The sequence below is a fragment of the Cervus elaphus genome, chromosome 21 (assembly GCF_910594005.1).
Source record: "Cervus elaphus chromosome 21, mCerEla1.1, whole genome shotgun sequence".
In the NCBI taxonomy this organism is placed as follows: Eukaryota; Metazoa; Chordata; class Mammalia; order Artiodactyla; family Cervidae; genus Cervus; species Cervus elaphus.
In genome coordinates, this window is record NC_057835.1 from 37,549,313 (window position 1) to 37,566,789 (window position 17,477).

At 41.7% G+C, this 17,477-nt stretch overlaps 1 protein-coding gene across 1 annotated transcript in view; it reads right to left on the minus strand.

The window, feature by feature from the left end:
* Nucleotides 1-13,895: 13,895 nt before the first annotated feature.
* The window catches only part of LACTB2 (lactamase beta 2), a 31,765-nt gene continuing 28,183 nt past the window's right edge, over nt 13,896-17,477 (minus strand). Inside the window, exons 6-7 of the mRNA XM_043880105.1 lie at nt 14,881-14,962; nt 13,896-14,242 (exon numbers count right to left, since the gene is read on the minus strand). Of these exons, the coding sequence (XP_043736040.1) occupies nt 14,199-14,242; nt 14,881-14,962 (126 nt within the window). The 3' untranslated portion in view covers nt 13,896-14,198. The remainder of the gene's footprint in view (nt 14,243-14,880; nt 14,963-17,477) is intronic.

Sequence of the window (17,477 nt, forward strand, 5' to 3'; positions counted from 1 at the left end):
GAGACTCCTGGGTGCGCTGACTTCTAGTTGACTTCAGCCAGGGGAAGGCCCTGGCCCCAAACCAGAAGAGAGCTGGGGGTTTATTCTCCCTCGGTTCCCTCCTTGTCTTGAGGTGGTTCTCGCTGGGGCCATGTTCTCCTGAGGCCACAGCCCCTGTCAGCCTTTCTCTCACATTCTAGCTCTCGATGGGCTCAGTACCTCCTCTCCGCTGCCTCTTTAGGTTGTTCCTAGTGCCCAGGAGCCGCCCTGTCTCCAGCTGGTTCCCTCAGTCAGCCTGCTCCTCTGTCCATAGGCCTTTCATGACTCTCTCTCCATCTCGGCCTCTCCTGAGTGAGCCATCTATGCCTTGCCGGTTCCATATTCCCAGATACAGAGTGCTTGGGTCTCAGACTTGGGGGTGCCTGTGGGGTGGAAGATGGTTGGAGCAGGGCTAGTTGGCCGAGCAGGACATGGTCACAGAGTGGGATGCTGGGGATGATGAATCCAGAGGGCCTGTGGTCATTGGCAATGAGACGGGAAAGGCGTGATGAAGGACACGGGTGGGCGGAGGGGATGGAGGGGCGCACATTGGAAGGGATGAGTGAGGCAGTGGGAGGGGAGGGTGCCCTCTACACATTTCATGAATGTTCTCTCACCAAGAGGGAGCTGAGGAGCAGAACAGAAGGGAGACAGTGAAGGAGCCAGGTGCTGACGTCTGGCATGAATGAAGAGGATGAAGAGGAGTTGGGAGCTTGGTGAGTGGGTGATGGTGGTGGGGTGGAGGACAGTGGGTGGTGTAGTTGGAGGGCGTGGGCTTCCAGAGAGGTGGGGGGTTTTGAGCAGATGAGACAGAGAGCTGTCTGTGAGCAGCTGGCAGGGGCCCTGGGAACACCCACTCCTCCCTTCGGCTCTGAGGCGGGCAAGGCGTGGGAGGAGAGCAGGTTTCAGTTTCCAGTTAAGCTGCACCAGGTTTCCATGCAAGAGGGTGAAGAAAATATGCAAAGGGGGTGGGGAGCTGTGAAGGATCTGGCAGAGCTGGGGTGCTAGGGGATGCAGTGGAAGGGTGGGGAGTGGGGAGGTTAGCATCAGTCAAATAAGGGGAGGAAAAGCCACGTGGGGGAGGATGTGCTGGTGGTGGTTGATGCTGGAGGCTTGCCTCCAAGGGGACTCAGGTGGAGAGCATCCTGCCGCATGGGGCGATTACCCAGGTGGCCATTTAGGGGAGAATGGGGAATCAATTCTAATTTTAGCTTCTTTTTAAGGGTGGGCTGCTTCAGAAGCGTACTGGGGGGATGGGGGACTGCCATGAAATCCTCTGAAGGTGGGTCATGGTGGTAAAGTGGTCTTATGAGGCCCTTAGGGCTCTAGAGACCTCTCTTAAGCAGACTGATCGCTCAGACGTGTCCACCTCTGGAGGCCATCATGGTCCAGCATGGTGCTGGCTCCTATGTGTAACAGGCGTTTTGTTCTGGGTAAGTGATGTACAGGCATTATGTTCTGGGTAAGTGATGTTTTGGCAAGTGTCACTTGGACCTCAGGATATTTTTAATAATTTAAAAAAGAACAAAGAGAAGATTGTTTGAAACTGAGTCTGTCCAGGAAAAACTGTGGCATGGGGTTGCTGTAATTATGAGAAATATAGAAGAAACAGAAAGGCGATTTTTGTCCTCCAAAGAGTTATTTCTAGTTGGTTGTACAAGACACATATTAAAAAGGGGAAAAAAGCAGTTCTGAGATGATGTGAAAGTAAGTACAACAAGCATGTGTCTAATAAAAGGAAGAACTAACATGTAACTGTTGGGTTTTACCATCTTCTAGGGGACAGAGGATGGAAAATGAGAAACTAATATTTGTTGCATGACTACTATGCTCCAGGTTACATCATTTAGTTTTCATAGAAACCCTATGAAATTGTTGTTAAAATTTTAAAATGGGGAAACTGAGGCTCAGAGAGGTTAAGTAATTTGCCCGAAGTCCCAGCGCTGGCAACCTGTTTGTCTGACAGATCCATTCTTACTTCAATATCAACAGTCCTCCAGGAGTTTAACTTATCAGGATGACCTTGAACTTTCAGAAAGTGATGATTCTCAGCCTAAGCCACTGAAGAAACTGGCTCTGATGGAGCTCAAATAATAATAATAAAAAAAAAGCAGGTCATATCATTTATCTGTTTACGTGCTATTGTCAAATCATTTAAAGTTTTTTTTTTTACAGTAAGTTTTAAGAATATAAAATTGCACTCATACTTGTGAGGAGGAAATTGTATTTCTATGAGGAAGCAAAATCACTGCTTTAATAGTTGGAAATGATATAATTTTCTTGAGTATAAATGTTACTGCTATTGAAACAATAGACCAAATTTATAATATGGTGTTGTTACTCTTAGAAAAGATTGGCAGGGAGAGCTGACTGGTAATGAAAAGACTTTGACCTACTCCTACCACTCTTGGGTCCTGCTAAGGGCAGGACTGTGACCTTCTGACCTCTAGAAGCCTAAGGAACCCTAGATGGAGCATCTATCCTTCTTTAAAGTATAACTTACTTCACTTTAGTTTCACTTAATTTAGCACACCAAGGGCCCAAGTTAATGCTTCTCTGATAGACTAGATATCAGTTTCATAAAGTGGTGAACACAAAGTGCAGAAGTGGAAACAGGAAGCGCAAATGGTTTCAAGAAGTTTAGTTTTGAAGTGGGGGAGAGAGCGGGGTAGGTCACTAAAGAACAGGGAGTTAAGGTAAGTTTTGTGTTCACTTGTGAAGGATGTGACAGTTGAGCATGTTTAGATGGGAGAAGGGAAAAGAGGAAGAGGTTGAAGACATTGGGGAAGCGGGGAGAGGTGGGAAGATTGATGGGATGAGGTCTTGAAGGACTGGGTCCTCCAGAACATAGGTAGAGGGTTAACTTTCTATAGGAGGGGACCCCTCTTTTCACACTGAAATGGAGGGAGAAGGAGAGGTCAGTAGACACAAGGCAGTCGTGGAGCTGAGTGGAGGTTCTCCCCACGGCACTGAGATCAGGGCGGGCAGTGCCAGGAAGACTGTGAGCTACAATCCTATTCTGAAGGAATGAGTGGGGCATAGCAGCCATAGTGTGGAAGTAAAGATGGTGGTTGTGCAGGGTGGCCCTGGAGGGGTTGGGACGGGAGACTGTCAGCCCCACTAAAGGGGCTTGGTGATTCGAGGGGATGGTTAGGACATAGTTTTGGCAACCCATCAAAGGAATGTTTGGTGCAGTGGTGGAGGATGTAGGAGGTTTTCTTTATAATTAAGTACATTATCTTATTATAACTCTCCTAGTTGCAAGGGACTGAAAAGAAAGAGTCAAAAGATTCAACAGATTCAAAAGAAAAGTTTCGGGAACTGGGACACACGTGGATCTTAGGAACTAGAACCAGCCACTTGACCTTCTCAGGACCCTCTCTCCATATATCTTTTTTTCTGTCTTTTGTTTCAGGTTGGCTTCTTTCCCTATAGTCAATGGACTTTATTTACATGTCAGAGAGCATGGTCCCTTGCAAGTTTTATCAGAACAGTCCCAAGAAAAGATCTAGACTAGGGTGGCTTGGTTGTATGGTCATTTCTAGGACATGTGCTTTTCCCATGGGTAGGGTGTGTCTATTATTAGAAGGTGTAGAGGAAGGGTGTTGAGCAAATAACATGAACCAACATAGGTGATCCAGAGAACAAAGTTCTAAAGGTAGAGGAACAACAGCAGGTGTTGGATCAAGGGAGAAAAATCCAACAGCAAATGAACATGAGTGAATGAGAATAATAGATGGATGGAACAGAATAAATGACTTGTGTTTGAGGCAATAGCCAAGGATTCTGGAGATGGGCACAGGGTGGATTTCTGAAATAAATTCAGCAGATAGAGATAGAGGAGGGGTCTTTAAATTTGTTTCACCAGCAAGAGGGTCTCAGGGGCTTCTCAGTTGATAGAGGAATCCCATGAGACCTCAGAGACATGGGTTCAATCCCTGTGTTGGGAAGATCCCCTGGAGGGAGGAAATGGCAACCCACTCCATATTCTTGTCTGAAGAATTGCATGGACCAAAAAAAAAAAAAAAAGAATTGCATGGACAGAGGAACCTGGCAGGCTACAATACAGTCCATGGGGTTGGAAAGAGTCAGACTGGACTAAGCATGCAGGCACACTACTGTACTATGCAAGAGGGTTTTAGTTCTCGTGAACAGACAGGAAAATAGTGGTTAGTAAGCAGTTCCTGGGAAGATTGGTACATGAGGTCACAGCAGAATATTGGGGGGATGTTTCATGAAGTAACTGGAGACTTACCTGCCAGGTAACTCCTCTGACAGGAAGGCCACCCAGTCATTCATGTTCACCTGAGGAGCGTGAAATAATAAGTGCATTGTTCTGTGCCAAAAGCTTTGCTCAATTGTTTCTAAAATTAGAAGGTCTTATGCCTCAGGGAATTCATGACTGGTGGAGCTGACATGATGTCTTGTAGCCATCAGAAAAATGGTGTATGGCTCAGTGCCCAGTAGAGCCAAGGTCTTGGGGTTGTGGCCAAAGATGCTTTGGAGCCATTTCCCTGTTTGCATCAGCCCTTGTGCTCAAAGACAAGGCTTCCAGCTCAAGTGAAAACAATTAAAATGTGTATAATTCTTTGCAGTCCCCCAAGCACTGTTGATATACATTATTAATTTTAATCTTCATATCAACCAGGAACATAATGTTTTCCCTATTTCAAATAAGGAAGCTTCTGCTCAGTAAAATAACATAAGACTTTACAACTACTACATTTTAATTCCCAAGATGAAGAATGTGCATTTTATCTTGTAGTTATGGTAAGATTTTACTAAAGAGTAAACATGGTGCTTTGTGGAGCTTAATTGGTGTGAGTCCAAGTGAAATCATTTGGGAATATGTGAGTGTGTTCTGTTAACAAACTAAATAGCAACTAACATTTATGGGGTGCCAAGCACTGTGCTAAACACAATGAACATTTAATACTCACAACTCCTCATTGCGTTGAGTGAGGTACCACTGTCAATCTTTATAGATGAGGAACTGATTGGACAAATAATATTCCTAAACCATTACAACCACCACCAATACCATGATGAATGGAAACAGGATTAGGCCACGATCAGGGAAATCAATCAGTAGTAGTTTAACTCAGGAAATAAGCATTAGGCCAGGGAAGGAAAGAGATAGGGATAAACCCCTGAGACTGTGTAAGAGAAATGATAGTCTGTATTCATACCTGTAAAGCAAGCCCCTTTCATTTCTTAAGCAGTTTATCACCCTGGGGCATCTCTCACACCCACCTGCATTTTCTTTGGTCTGCAGATGGTAGCTATATCCTCAAACAATAATGTAAATATTCCCTTGTTAAGTGGTATAGGGATTAAAAGAAATATGAGCAACCAGGGACAAATTTGGCTGACGACATGGGAGAGTGGTGATACTGTTTAACCCAAATGGTGACTTGGGAAGGGGACGTGATCAGGAATATGAGATTGTGGAGTAAGCAGAAGAGTTCAGTTTTAGACAGATGGAATTTCTTCACACTGAAGTCTGGACTTGGTCAGAGAGCCACATGAACAGTTCCTGCCAATAGCAAAAGATTCAAGCTCTAGCATACTACTTGATGGTGATGGTTAACACGACTAAATGGATTAGCTCTTTGAAGTGGTGAATGAAAAGAAAGAGGAACAACAAATTTAGTCTCGGGAGTGCCTGTAGTGAAGAGGCCAAAGCGGGGCAATCAGGATCTTAATTATATATCAGCATTTAATAACAATGGTTTTCAGAGTACTTTTCTAACAGTAATTTCCCTGAAGTCTCCATACACTCTGGATGATGAAACTTTTAAGAACTCACAACATTCTCTTAGTCTTTAATCCTAACAAGTGATTTATTTTAGGCTTAAATGCTATTGCAGGGAACATGTTGGCCCAAAGAATAGTATTATTATAAAATATTTCCTCTAAAGTTGAAAGTCATTAAAAAGTATTAAATGAGACAATTAATAAAACAGGGGAAGAAAAGGACAATGATTATATTAAAAAACTGAATTCCAAGAAAAACTGCTTTAAAACTAGATTCCAGGAAGGCAAAGTGTGAACATGGTGAATTAAGTAAGATATTTGTCCCATGCAGAGTGTATGAAGCATGGTTAATTATTAATATCCCATGGATCCTATCAAATCTGGAGACTCTGGTGGGTCTGGGAAGCCATACATGTTTTCAAAGTTCCCTCTCATTTAGTCTCACTTTCTTGCAACCAGTGAAGTTGCTTAGTCATGTCCGACTCTTTGTGATCCCATGGAACCTACCAGGCTCTTCCATTCATGGAATTTTCCAGGCAAGAGTACTGGAGTGGATTGCCATTTCCTTCTCCAGGGGATCTTCCCGATCCAGGGATTGAACCAAGGTCTCCCTCATTGCAGGCAGACACTTTACTGTCTGAGCTACCAGGAAAGCCCAAAGTTCCCTAGGTGATTCTAATAGTCAAATTTGATAAGTCTTAGACTAATAAAAGGGCTTCCCTGGTGGCTCAGATGGTCAAGAATCCGCTGGTTATGCAGGAGACCTAGGTTCTGTCCCTGGATCAGGAAGATCCCCCAGAGAAGGGAATGGCTACCCACGCCAGTATTCTTGCCTGGAGAATTCCATGGACAGAGGAGCCTGGCGGGCTATGGTCCACAGGTCCCAAAAAGGTGGACACAACTGAGTAACTAAGCACACATACAGACTAATAAAGGAAACAGACCAGTTCATACGAGAAAAACCTTTTCTCTAGCTCTAAAATCTGAAACAGATTTCATTCTGTGAACACTGTAGAACACTGAATAGTGAAATACACAATGTCCTCAATAGCATAAAAAAAAAAAAAACACAACAGGTAGGGATTTTATATGTGTGGATCTTACACTGACTTTGAGAAATAAAACCCCACGACATAAAACTAAAATCTGTTCATGTGAGTAAAGAACCATATGGGTCAATGGGAAAAATTATATTCCTTGGTCCTTTTCAGGAATTCTGATTCAATAAATCTGGTTAGGGACCAGAAATTTGCTTATTTGTAATAAGTTTTTGTTGTTCAGTCCCTAAGTTGTGTCTAACTCTTTGTGACCCCATGGACTGCAGAACAGCAGGCTTCCCTGTGCTTCACTATCTCCTGGAGTTTGCTCAAACTCATGTCCATTGAGTCGATGATGCCATCCAACCATCTCATCCTCTGTTGCCCCTTTCTCCTCCTGTAGTACCCCAGCTGATAGTGATGAAAGTGGTTCAAGACCATTTTTTTGCATCAAGAGAATGGATGGTTAAAAATATTCCTTAAAGTTTTGGGTTTACATATAAAATCTTGAGATACGCCATTTGTGATTGACACGTTCACCATTTTTGAAAACTGAAGCAGGAGAAAGAAGCAGGATTAATCTACTTCCACAAAGTAGGCTGGGAATAGTTCTGTGGTATAAAACCAGAGAGCTTCTTTCAGTGAAAAATTTTCTTCAACCCTTGGGAAAATTGTAAAAGCATGGGCTGCATCATATGCCATTAGAATAGATGTCAGTCTCACTGAAAGGAAGAAATGGATAATAGGATTGACATTCTATTATCACAGGTGATGATTTAGCAGTCTCGACCTCCCATTTCCTCCCCTCCATTATCCTGTAAGGCAATTTTAATCAATGTTTACATTATTGCCTATGTAAAATTGAAGAGTCAGATAGTGTTACGTACTTATTTCCTTCCTAGCATCACTTTTGTTTTCTGGGATCAATAATTGTCTCATTTCCATTCTGCCCCATCCCCCAGTATAGTTTTCTAACTGATTGTTGCTTCAGTTGCTCAACTAGACCTGTTGTCTGATCACCAGCAGTTCTTTTTTGCCCAAAGCCTCAAGCATCCCAGGTAACATTTCATTTCCCTCCCTGCTCCCATCTCTCTGAAGCCTTCATTTCCTCTCGCTTCAATCTACAGGCTTTGGGGACACTTTTGTCTTAGAACTTACTTTTTTTTTTTTTTGTCGGGGGCCGGGGGGGCACAGCACTGCTTGTGGGATCTTAGTTCCTAGACCAGGGATTGAACCCAGAGCTCTTGGCAGTGAGAGAGCATAGTCTTAACCACTGGACCTCCAGGGAATTCCCTTAGAACTCACTTTTGACATTTTTCTGTGTGGGATTTGCTATTTCAACTGTGGGCTTTCCTTTTCCTTGTTTTCCTGAAATGCATTATCCAGCAACTCCCCGAAGAGAGGTTCATGGCAGACATACTTCTTGAGTCCTTACCTGTGCACATAGTTGATGGTTGGTTAAAACTTCTAGGACACAAAAAATTTCTCCCTCAGGTATTCGAAGGCATCATGTCCTAAAATCCACTGTTACATTGAAGAAGCCTGTGCCATTTAGATTCATGCTTCCTTCTAAGTGAGTCTGACCCCCTAATCCTACCAATATACCCCATAGCCTAAAGATTTGAAGGGCTTCTCCTTGATTTCATTCCTATACCCAGACCCTCAACTACCCGTAAGTTCTCTTGGAAGGTAACCACTGTTACTGGTTTTTTTTTTTTTAATTTGGGGGTATTTTCCAAGAGACACTGTCTGCGTACACAAGTAAATACACTTATATAGGCCCCTCCTTCACTTTCCACTTCAATTTTATTTTTAAATTTTTTTGGAGAATAGTCGTTTTACCATGTTGTGTTGGTTTCTGCCAAACAGCAAAGTGAATCGGCCACAGGTGTACATATAGCCCCTCTTTTTTGGATAGCCTTCTCATTTAGGTCACCACAGAGCATTGAGTAGAGGTCCCTGTGCTACCTGGGAGGTCCTCATTAGTTATCTATTTTAAACACATATCAGTAGTATATAAATGTCAATCCCAATTTCCCAATCCCTCCCTCCTTGCCCCCTGGCTACCTATACCTTTGATCTCTAGAACTGTGTCTTGTCTTCTGCTTTGCAAATAAGATCAAGTATACTATTTTCCTAGATTCCACATATGTGCATTACAGTGAACAGGTACAATGTTTTTCTGACTTACTTCACTCCGTGACAATCTTTAGGTTTATCCACGAGTATGGTACTGGCATCGCATTCTCTGCTTTAATTTCCAGATGTTTCAAAAGGCCCAGCATCAATGTGGGCTGGAACTAAGACTTTCACAATCAATATTTCAAACATTGAACTTTTTTCCTCCTACCAAACCCAAGTATTTTAAGCTCCCTGCAAAATGGGAAAGATGAATGAATTTTCCTGCACCAATAATGGCCAGGAACTGGTAGCAAGATCCAAGGAGATGCACTGTGCTGGTGGGTGAGAAAGACTGGCAGGGAATGGGGTGCAGAAGTCCAGCACTTGTAGAGTTAAGAAAAACCCACACTTAAATGTTTTCTCATTTTCTCCAGGATTCTAGCCTCTCTGCTACTAGTCAGCTTTACTTTTATATTTTTACATTGGGGTATAGTTGATATACAATGTTGTGTTAGTTTCCAGTGTACAACAATGTGATTCAGTCATATATATATCCTTTTTCAAATGAGTTTTCCATATAGGTTATTAAGTTTACTTTTTTTTGAAGTGACAACCTGGATATATGAAGATACTCACAAATAACTTAAAAATACTCAAAAGATCCCCCAGAAGCACTCAGGAAAGATTCGGGTTTCAGAGAATTGGCCCAGTCATTCCATCAGCTACTGCAGAGCTGTAATTTATTTATTATCTATTGATATTTTACACACACTGGACAGAAGGAAAAGCTATTCAAGAAGGAATTGATACTGGTCAAGAATCCTTCTTTGACCCTTTTCTCCATCTGAGGACAGCCCTCGTCCTCTCTGGCCACAGGGGTGGCATGTGACCAGAGCTGGGCCAAATCCAGAACTTCTTGCTTCCTTGACCGTGGGGACTGGCTTAACAAATGGGCAATGAGCCAGTGTAAGTCATTGAGTCCTTCCCCTAGGAGCTTCCAAACTAAAGCTGGAAGAACCAGCTTTCCTGGCTGGTGAAGAGCTCACAGCTGCCCATAACCATGTCCCGCACCATGTCAAGAAGCCAGTCTGTTGTGCAGGCTTGGACTCAAAACAACAAGAAAAGGTCAGAGAGGTGTCTGGGGTTGAGTTGATAGGATCCAATTCTTCACAAGCCTGTTCACAAGCCTGACTTCACCTTCATCCATCTCAGGTTGGTTACATTTGCCAACCAACTTCCTTTTTTGCTTTCACTAGTCTTGTCACCTGCAATAGAATATATTTATCTATTTAGCCCCAGCTCTATATACCTAAGTGCTTACCAGGAATCTCCCTCTGGATGTCCCCTGGTACTTTAGACTCACACCTGCAGTACAATGCATCTTTCCTCCCATCCTCCCTATATCTACCCCATTTCCTGTATTCTATCTTCCTGGTTATCAACTCAGCCACTGGCCAGCTGCCCAAGTCAGAAACCTGCAGCTCCACTGGGTTTCTTCCTTTCCACCTGATCCCCATCCCTCAGGACCTAACGGGTCTCTAAGTTCTTTTACTCTTCACAAATATTTCTCCTATCTGTTCCTCTGTCTTCTACTACATTTGAGACTCCTTTGGTCTATTTCTCCTTTCCCTGTGGTGCTGAAAAGGCCATCTCAGAATGCTTACTCTGTGTATTGTCTCTGATGAATGGGGTATGCTTCTAATAAAATTTCCTGGGACCTTTCTAGTCCCAGGTGATTGGTCTCGAGAATTTTACCCTAAGGTCTGGTCAATAACATGTAAAGATGGCAGGAGAGTTTTCAAGAAGAGATATGGAAGATTAATTACATCAATCAGGTCGTCTTCTACGAGGCGATCCGAATCTGAGACACCTAGAGGGCTCCTCAGTGGTTCCAAACAAAAGTTGAACATTTACAGAGAAAGGAGAGAAGTGATGAGAAGAATGTAGAAACTCTTAAGAAACTATACTGAATAGAAGGTAAAGTAATTGACTGGAGTGATAGAAACAAGAAGAGCAAAATTACCATCATGTTTGGGGGCAAACTCTCTGGTGGGGAAGCAACAAAATATTAGTCCTGGCCCTGACCACCACCTGCTTTTCAATTGCTAAGTTGTGTATACTCTAGCCTGTGTGGCCGGAGGACAGCACACTGGTTCCTATGAGTTTGTGTTCCCATGAGATGCTTTGTATCCTTATGACCTCAACCCACGAACACTATACAGTGTAGTGTAGTCATAAATTAATTCCCCAACCATGTGATGTTTTGCTGTTAATGTGCCTACATTATTTCTTCCAACTAGAACAATCTTCTCATGTCCCAAAGTGTTAGTTGCTCAGTCGTGTCTGACTCTATGGGACCACATGGACTGTAGCTCACCAGGCTCCTCTGTCCATGGGATCCTCCAGGCAAGAATACTAAAGTGGATAGCCATTCTCTTCTTCATGGGATCTTCCGGACCCAGGGATCGAACCTGGGTCTCCTGCATTGCAGGCAGATTCTACCATCTGAGCCACCATGGAAGCCCTCTCATGTACAAAATACCCCTAAATTTGTCACCTGGCTGCACTGCTGCTTACTTTTCAAGACTGGGCTTAGGCTCCTCTAAGCAGTTTTCTGTAACCCATCCAGGTTACACACTCTTCCTTTACTCCAGACAGACTGCTATTGCATATTGTAACTGTGTGTCTCCACAAGCAGATGAGCTTCTGATGAGAGCAGGATGCTGTTCTGTTCCTCTTTGTATCCCCAGTGCCGGCCCAGGATCCACACAAAGCAGATATTCAGTGGATGGTATTGTTTTTGTTAGAGGTACATATATATATAATGGAATATTACTCAGCCATAAAAAGGAACAAAACCAGGCCATTTGTAAAGATGTGAATGGACCTAGAGGCTGTCACAGAGTGAATTAGGCCAGAAAGAGAAAAACAAATAATGTATATTAATGCATATATGTGGAATCTAGAAAAATGGTACAGATGAACCTATTTGCAGGGCAGGAACAGAGACGCAGATATAATGGATGAGTAGACACAGGGGTGTAAGGAGAGGGTGGGGTAGCACTGACATATATACACTGCTGCTGCTGCTAAGTCGCTGCAGTCGTGTCTGACTCATTCGACTCCATAGACGGCAGCCCACCAGGCTCCCCCGTCCCTGGGATTCTCCAGGCAAGAACACTGGAGTGGGTTGCCATTTCCTTCTCCAGTGCATGAAAGTGAAAGTGAAGTCGCTCAGTCGTGTGCAACTCTTTGCGACCCCATGGACTGCAGCCCACCAGGCTCCTCTGTCCATGGGATTTTCCAGGCAAGAGTACTGGGACATATATACACTACCATGTATAAAACAGCTCCTGGGAAACTGCTATAGCACAGGAGGCTCAGCTCTGTGTTGACCTGGGGAGGGCGGGGGAGGCTCCAGGGGAGGGAATATATGTTTAGTTATAGCTGATCCACTGTACAGCAGAAACTTAACACACCATTGTAAAGCAATTATACTCCAATTAAACAAAAAAACTCCAAGGGGATAAAAAGAAAGAAGGAAAAAAAAAAACTTGTTTATAGACTGGGTCAGTAACCAAGTTTAATAACCTTCCATTATCAGGCCTTTTTCACTAGATCCACTTGCAGCCTCAAGTGTGCTCTGGTACCTTAGAGAAAGACAATGGTTCCATGGCTTTGTGTATATGATCCTTTCAATTTGGAAAGCCCGTCTCATCCCTGCCCCCTAACTCATTGTGGTTTTAATTTGCATCTTCCTCATGATTACTGATGTTGAATCTTTTCATGTGCTTATTGGCCATTTGTATATCTTCTCGGGATAAATGTCTTATTAAGCCTTTTGCTCATTTTGGGTTGTTAGTCGTTGAATTCCCAGTTATTTTGTAATATGGAATGGTTTCAGGAACACAACAGATCTCCAGAGTTTAGAATGATATGAAAATGCTAGAGGCTTTGGGAAAAAGGTGCTTCCCTGGTGGCTCAGCTGGTAAAGAATCTGCCAGCAATGCGGGAGACCTGGGTTTGACACTTGGGTTGGGAAGATCCCCTGGAGAAGGGAACGGCTACCCACTTTAGTATTCTAGCCTGGAGAAACCCATGGGTGGACACAACTGAGCGACTTTCACTTTCACTTTGGGAAAAGGGGCAGGAAGAGATGAGGTTGTCAAAAAAAAAAGTTCTTAAAGAATTTTTTAAAAGTCTTAGAAAAGAGAAAAGGAAGTAGACTTTTAGGATTCTGAGCTCATTTTTGTACTGTTATTTGGCAACCTTATGGGTTAAATAAGTAGTGGTGGTTGACCTTAGAACCTAACCACTATTTAAAAACACTACTTATATAAAAAAATGCTCTTATAATATTCTAATCTTAAAAAACTTTGGTATGTAATTCATATATATTTTGATGATGGTGGTGGTTTAGTCACTAAGTTGTGTCTTGCAACCCCATGGACTGTAGCCATCTAGGCTCCTCTGTCCATGGGGTTTCCCAGGCAAGGATACCTGAGTAAGTTGCCATTTCCTTCTTCAGGGGATCTTCCCAATCCAGGGATCGAACCTGGGTCTCCTGAACTGCAGGTGGATTCTTTACCAACTGAGCCACTATATACTAAAACCTAAATTAGTAAAGCATATTGGTTGTACTAATGGATTACAGAAATAATTATTTACATACAATGACTTTAATTGGGAATTTAATGCTTTTCTATTACCAAACATTGATTTGCATGAATCACTTGTAGGATGCCATTATAAGAAAATATATATGATACAGAGGAACAGAGCTGATATTTAATCATGAAATGATTGACAGAAACATGAAAACAAGCCTCTAATCTACAGAAATAGACAAAGGTTGTAGAAAAGGAAGGATGACACAGACATTTGTGCTGTTAACTGAAGCAGCCGGGAAAAAAAATGTATTACTGACCACTGGCCATAGATAAATAATCTCCAAGAATAATATCCAGTTTAAATGACATAAAATTTATTATTTTAAAAGAAACTGTTACTTTGTTTATTGAAAATGTATAAACTATTGGATTTCTGCATTTTTGGTAAAATGTTGTAAGAGCTTGGTTAGATAAATCACTAATATTGTAGGTGCAAATTGTGGTTTACACGTTTTAGAATAGGTATAATGTTATTTAAAAGTATATCTAGGGTTATTTTCAGTGTTCCACAGGCTATTCTCTGTAAATAATTCATAGTTAACAGAACATCTCATTCTCCAAAATCAAAACAACACAATCTTTCATTAAGCTGAAACTAAAGATGAGCTTTCCATTTCTTCTCAGGATCTGTGTTGCTAACTGTGGAAAGAAAATTACAGAGTAAACATTTAACAACAGACAAGCAAAATCACTGGATTTTAAGTTCTCTTGTAACTAGAAAAAGCATTAATTCCTCAAAAAATTTTGTTGCTCAATATAAAGTTGGGGTTTCTCTTGCAGCGGGGGTGGGGGATTACAAATAAAAATGTTGCTAAAACTTCTACACAGAAGCCAACATTGCACCTCTTGTTTTTTAAGCAGCAAACTTCTAAGATTATTAAGTTGACAAGTCAACACCAGTGAACAATTACAGAATTACTGCTTTAGTATCTTCGCGTTTACTACTTTTACTACCGCAAAACCTTTGGCTGTTCCCAAATCTACATGTAAAGTTCTTTGTGGTCACTCTGGCAAAGGCGAAGTTCTCTTCCCGCTACATTCGGGTGGGTGAGGACTGGAGCCCCCACGCAAGGCCCTCACTCCTGTGGGAGCTTTTGTTCTAATTTGTCCTTCCCTTGCTTTTCGCTACTGACCCTTCCTAATGACTGTCTACCCCACTCACAGTGACATTCAAGGGAGAACTCTGGTGGGTGGTGTTTTTCCTCAAAGGAAACTAGTTCATTTGTTAACAAATATTTTCAGTGCCCAAAATAAAAAAAATTTGGAAGAATACTTACATATTTTCCCTTCTTTTTCTAATTTTTTCAAATGCAGCAAGACGTTATGATGGGCCATTTTATGTAAATGCTCGGGAGTATCCTAAAGGAAAGATGAGAGTACAGTATTTTTAATTTTTAATTAATTTATTTCTGGCCACACCGCACAGTGTGCAGGACCTCAGTTCCGAACTCTCACCCTCTGCAGTAGGAGCAGAGTCCTTACCTCGCCAGGGAAGTCCCTACAACATCTCTTTTTCACAAAATAACAGTGTTAATCTTTTCGAAACTTTTAAAGAAAAAAGACAAAAGAAGACAGTCTTTTTTGTTGTTGAGAGGTACTTTTCAAAAAAATTTTTAACTGTAGGATAGCTTTACAAAATTTTGTGGTTTTCTGTCATACGTCAAGAATCAGCCATAGGTACACCCATGTCCCCTCCCTCCCAGACCACGCTTTCATCTCCCTTTCCACTCCACCCTTCAGCCTGTCACAGAGTCCCTGAGTCAGATAGTAAATTCCCACTGGCTATCTGTTTTACACATGGTATTGTAAATTTCTGTATTACTCTCTCCCTACATCTCCCCTTCTCCCTCCTCTCCTCCCACCTTGTCCATAGGTCTGTTCTCTATGTCTGATTCTCCACTGCTGCCCTGAAAATAAATTCACCAGTGCTGTCTCTTCAGATTCCATATATATGTCAGCATATGATATTTATATTTCTCTTTCTGACTTACTTCAATCTGTATAATGGACTCTAGTTTTGTCCACCTCATTAGAACAGATTCAAATGCATCCCTTTTTATGGCTGAGTAGTATTCCATTGTATATATGTACCACAGCTTCTTTATCCATTCATCTGTCGATGGACATCTAGGTTGCTCCCATGTTCTAGCTACTGTAAATAGTGCTGCCATAAACATTGGGGTACATGTGTCTTTTTCAATTTTGATTTCCTTGGGGTATATGCATAGGAGTGGGATTGCTGGGTCATATAGTGATTTTATTCCTAGCTTTTTAAGGAGTCTCCATTCAAGAAGACAGTTTTAACTCTAGGTTTTTATATAGTAATAACCAAAACTATTGCATCCTATATATGTCTCACTTTGGGTCACTATTAGAAGTATAATTTACAGATAAAATAGACCGTAAGCTCCATTAATGCAGTAGTATAATTTATTCACTACTGAATACCCAGTGCTTAGCAAAATGACATACAGTGGGAACTGAATATTTTATAAGTGAATGAATAAACATAAAAATTATTTAGATAGTTTTGATGATGCCACAGACAGTTGGTCCTATGGTTTACTTATTAGGTGACATGGTAATATCTTTACATATTTTTATTAAAAGTATATATATTTTGACCTTAAAACTTACAATTTTTCCTTTACTTTTGCTAAGCTAGTAATGTAATATTGACAACTGTTACCTGAATGGTAAACAAAATAAATATTCCTTTTATTCTTTTTTCCATATATATTTTTATTTTATTGACGCATACTTGACATACAGTATTCAGTTCAGTCGCTCAGTCGTGTCTGACTCTTTGTGATCCTATAGACTGCAGCACGTCAGGCCTCCTCTGTCCAATATTATGTAATTACAATATGGTGATTCATAATTTTTAAAGGCTGTACTCCATTTATGTGTGCATGCGTGTTCAGGTGCTCAGTTGTGTCGGACTCTCTGTGACCCCATGGATTGTAGCCCACCAGGCTCCTCTGTCCACGGGATTTTCCAGGCAAGAATATTGGAGTGGGTTGCCATTTCCTCCTCCAGGGAATCTTCCCAACCCAGGGATCAAACCCATGTCTCCTGCATTGCAGGTGGATTCTTTTACCACTGAGCCACCAGGGTATACCATTTAGAGTTATTATAAAATGCTGGCTTTATTTCCCTGTGTTATATTACATACCAGTTTACACCTCTTAATCCCTGCCCTTTTATTGCCCCTCCCCCTTCCTGCTCCCCATTGGTAACTACTAATTTGTTCTCTATAGCTGTGAGCCTGTTTCCATTTTGTTATAATTCACTAGCTTGTTGTATTGTTTAGATTCCACATTACAAGAGGTAACATACACTTATTTGTCACATACACTATTTGTCTCTTTTATTCTTTAAATAAGAATTTTTCAAAGTCAAGCTTCTTGACTTAATTGACTATCTCCATTTCTCAGCTCCCTGAAAATGTTTTGTTCAGGTCATCATATTATATTTTAATGAAAATTCAAAGAATTCTTTTAAGTCCTCATTTTACCGGAAATCAGCAGGCGAGTCTCTCCTTTTGGAAGAGCTCTTTTCTTTTCCCTTCCCTAGGTTATCCTACCTCTCATCATTTTGTCTTCATTCTGGATATTCTTCCCGGGATTTCTCTTTAACACTGATGTCTACAATGAATTGTATCACTGACTCTCTTTTTACTCAATCAACTTGCCACTGCATTAAAGAGTCCCAAGTAAAAACCTCCAAACCCAACTCTTCTTGAAGCTCCAGCACCATGTATTATTATATCCACCAGCATGATTTCTAAGTCTAATTATGCAATCCCCCTGGACTGAGATCTGTGGTGGTCATTCTCAGTTTATAGGCTGAAGCCCACATTTTTTGGCACGGC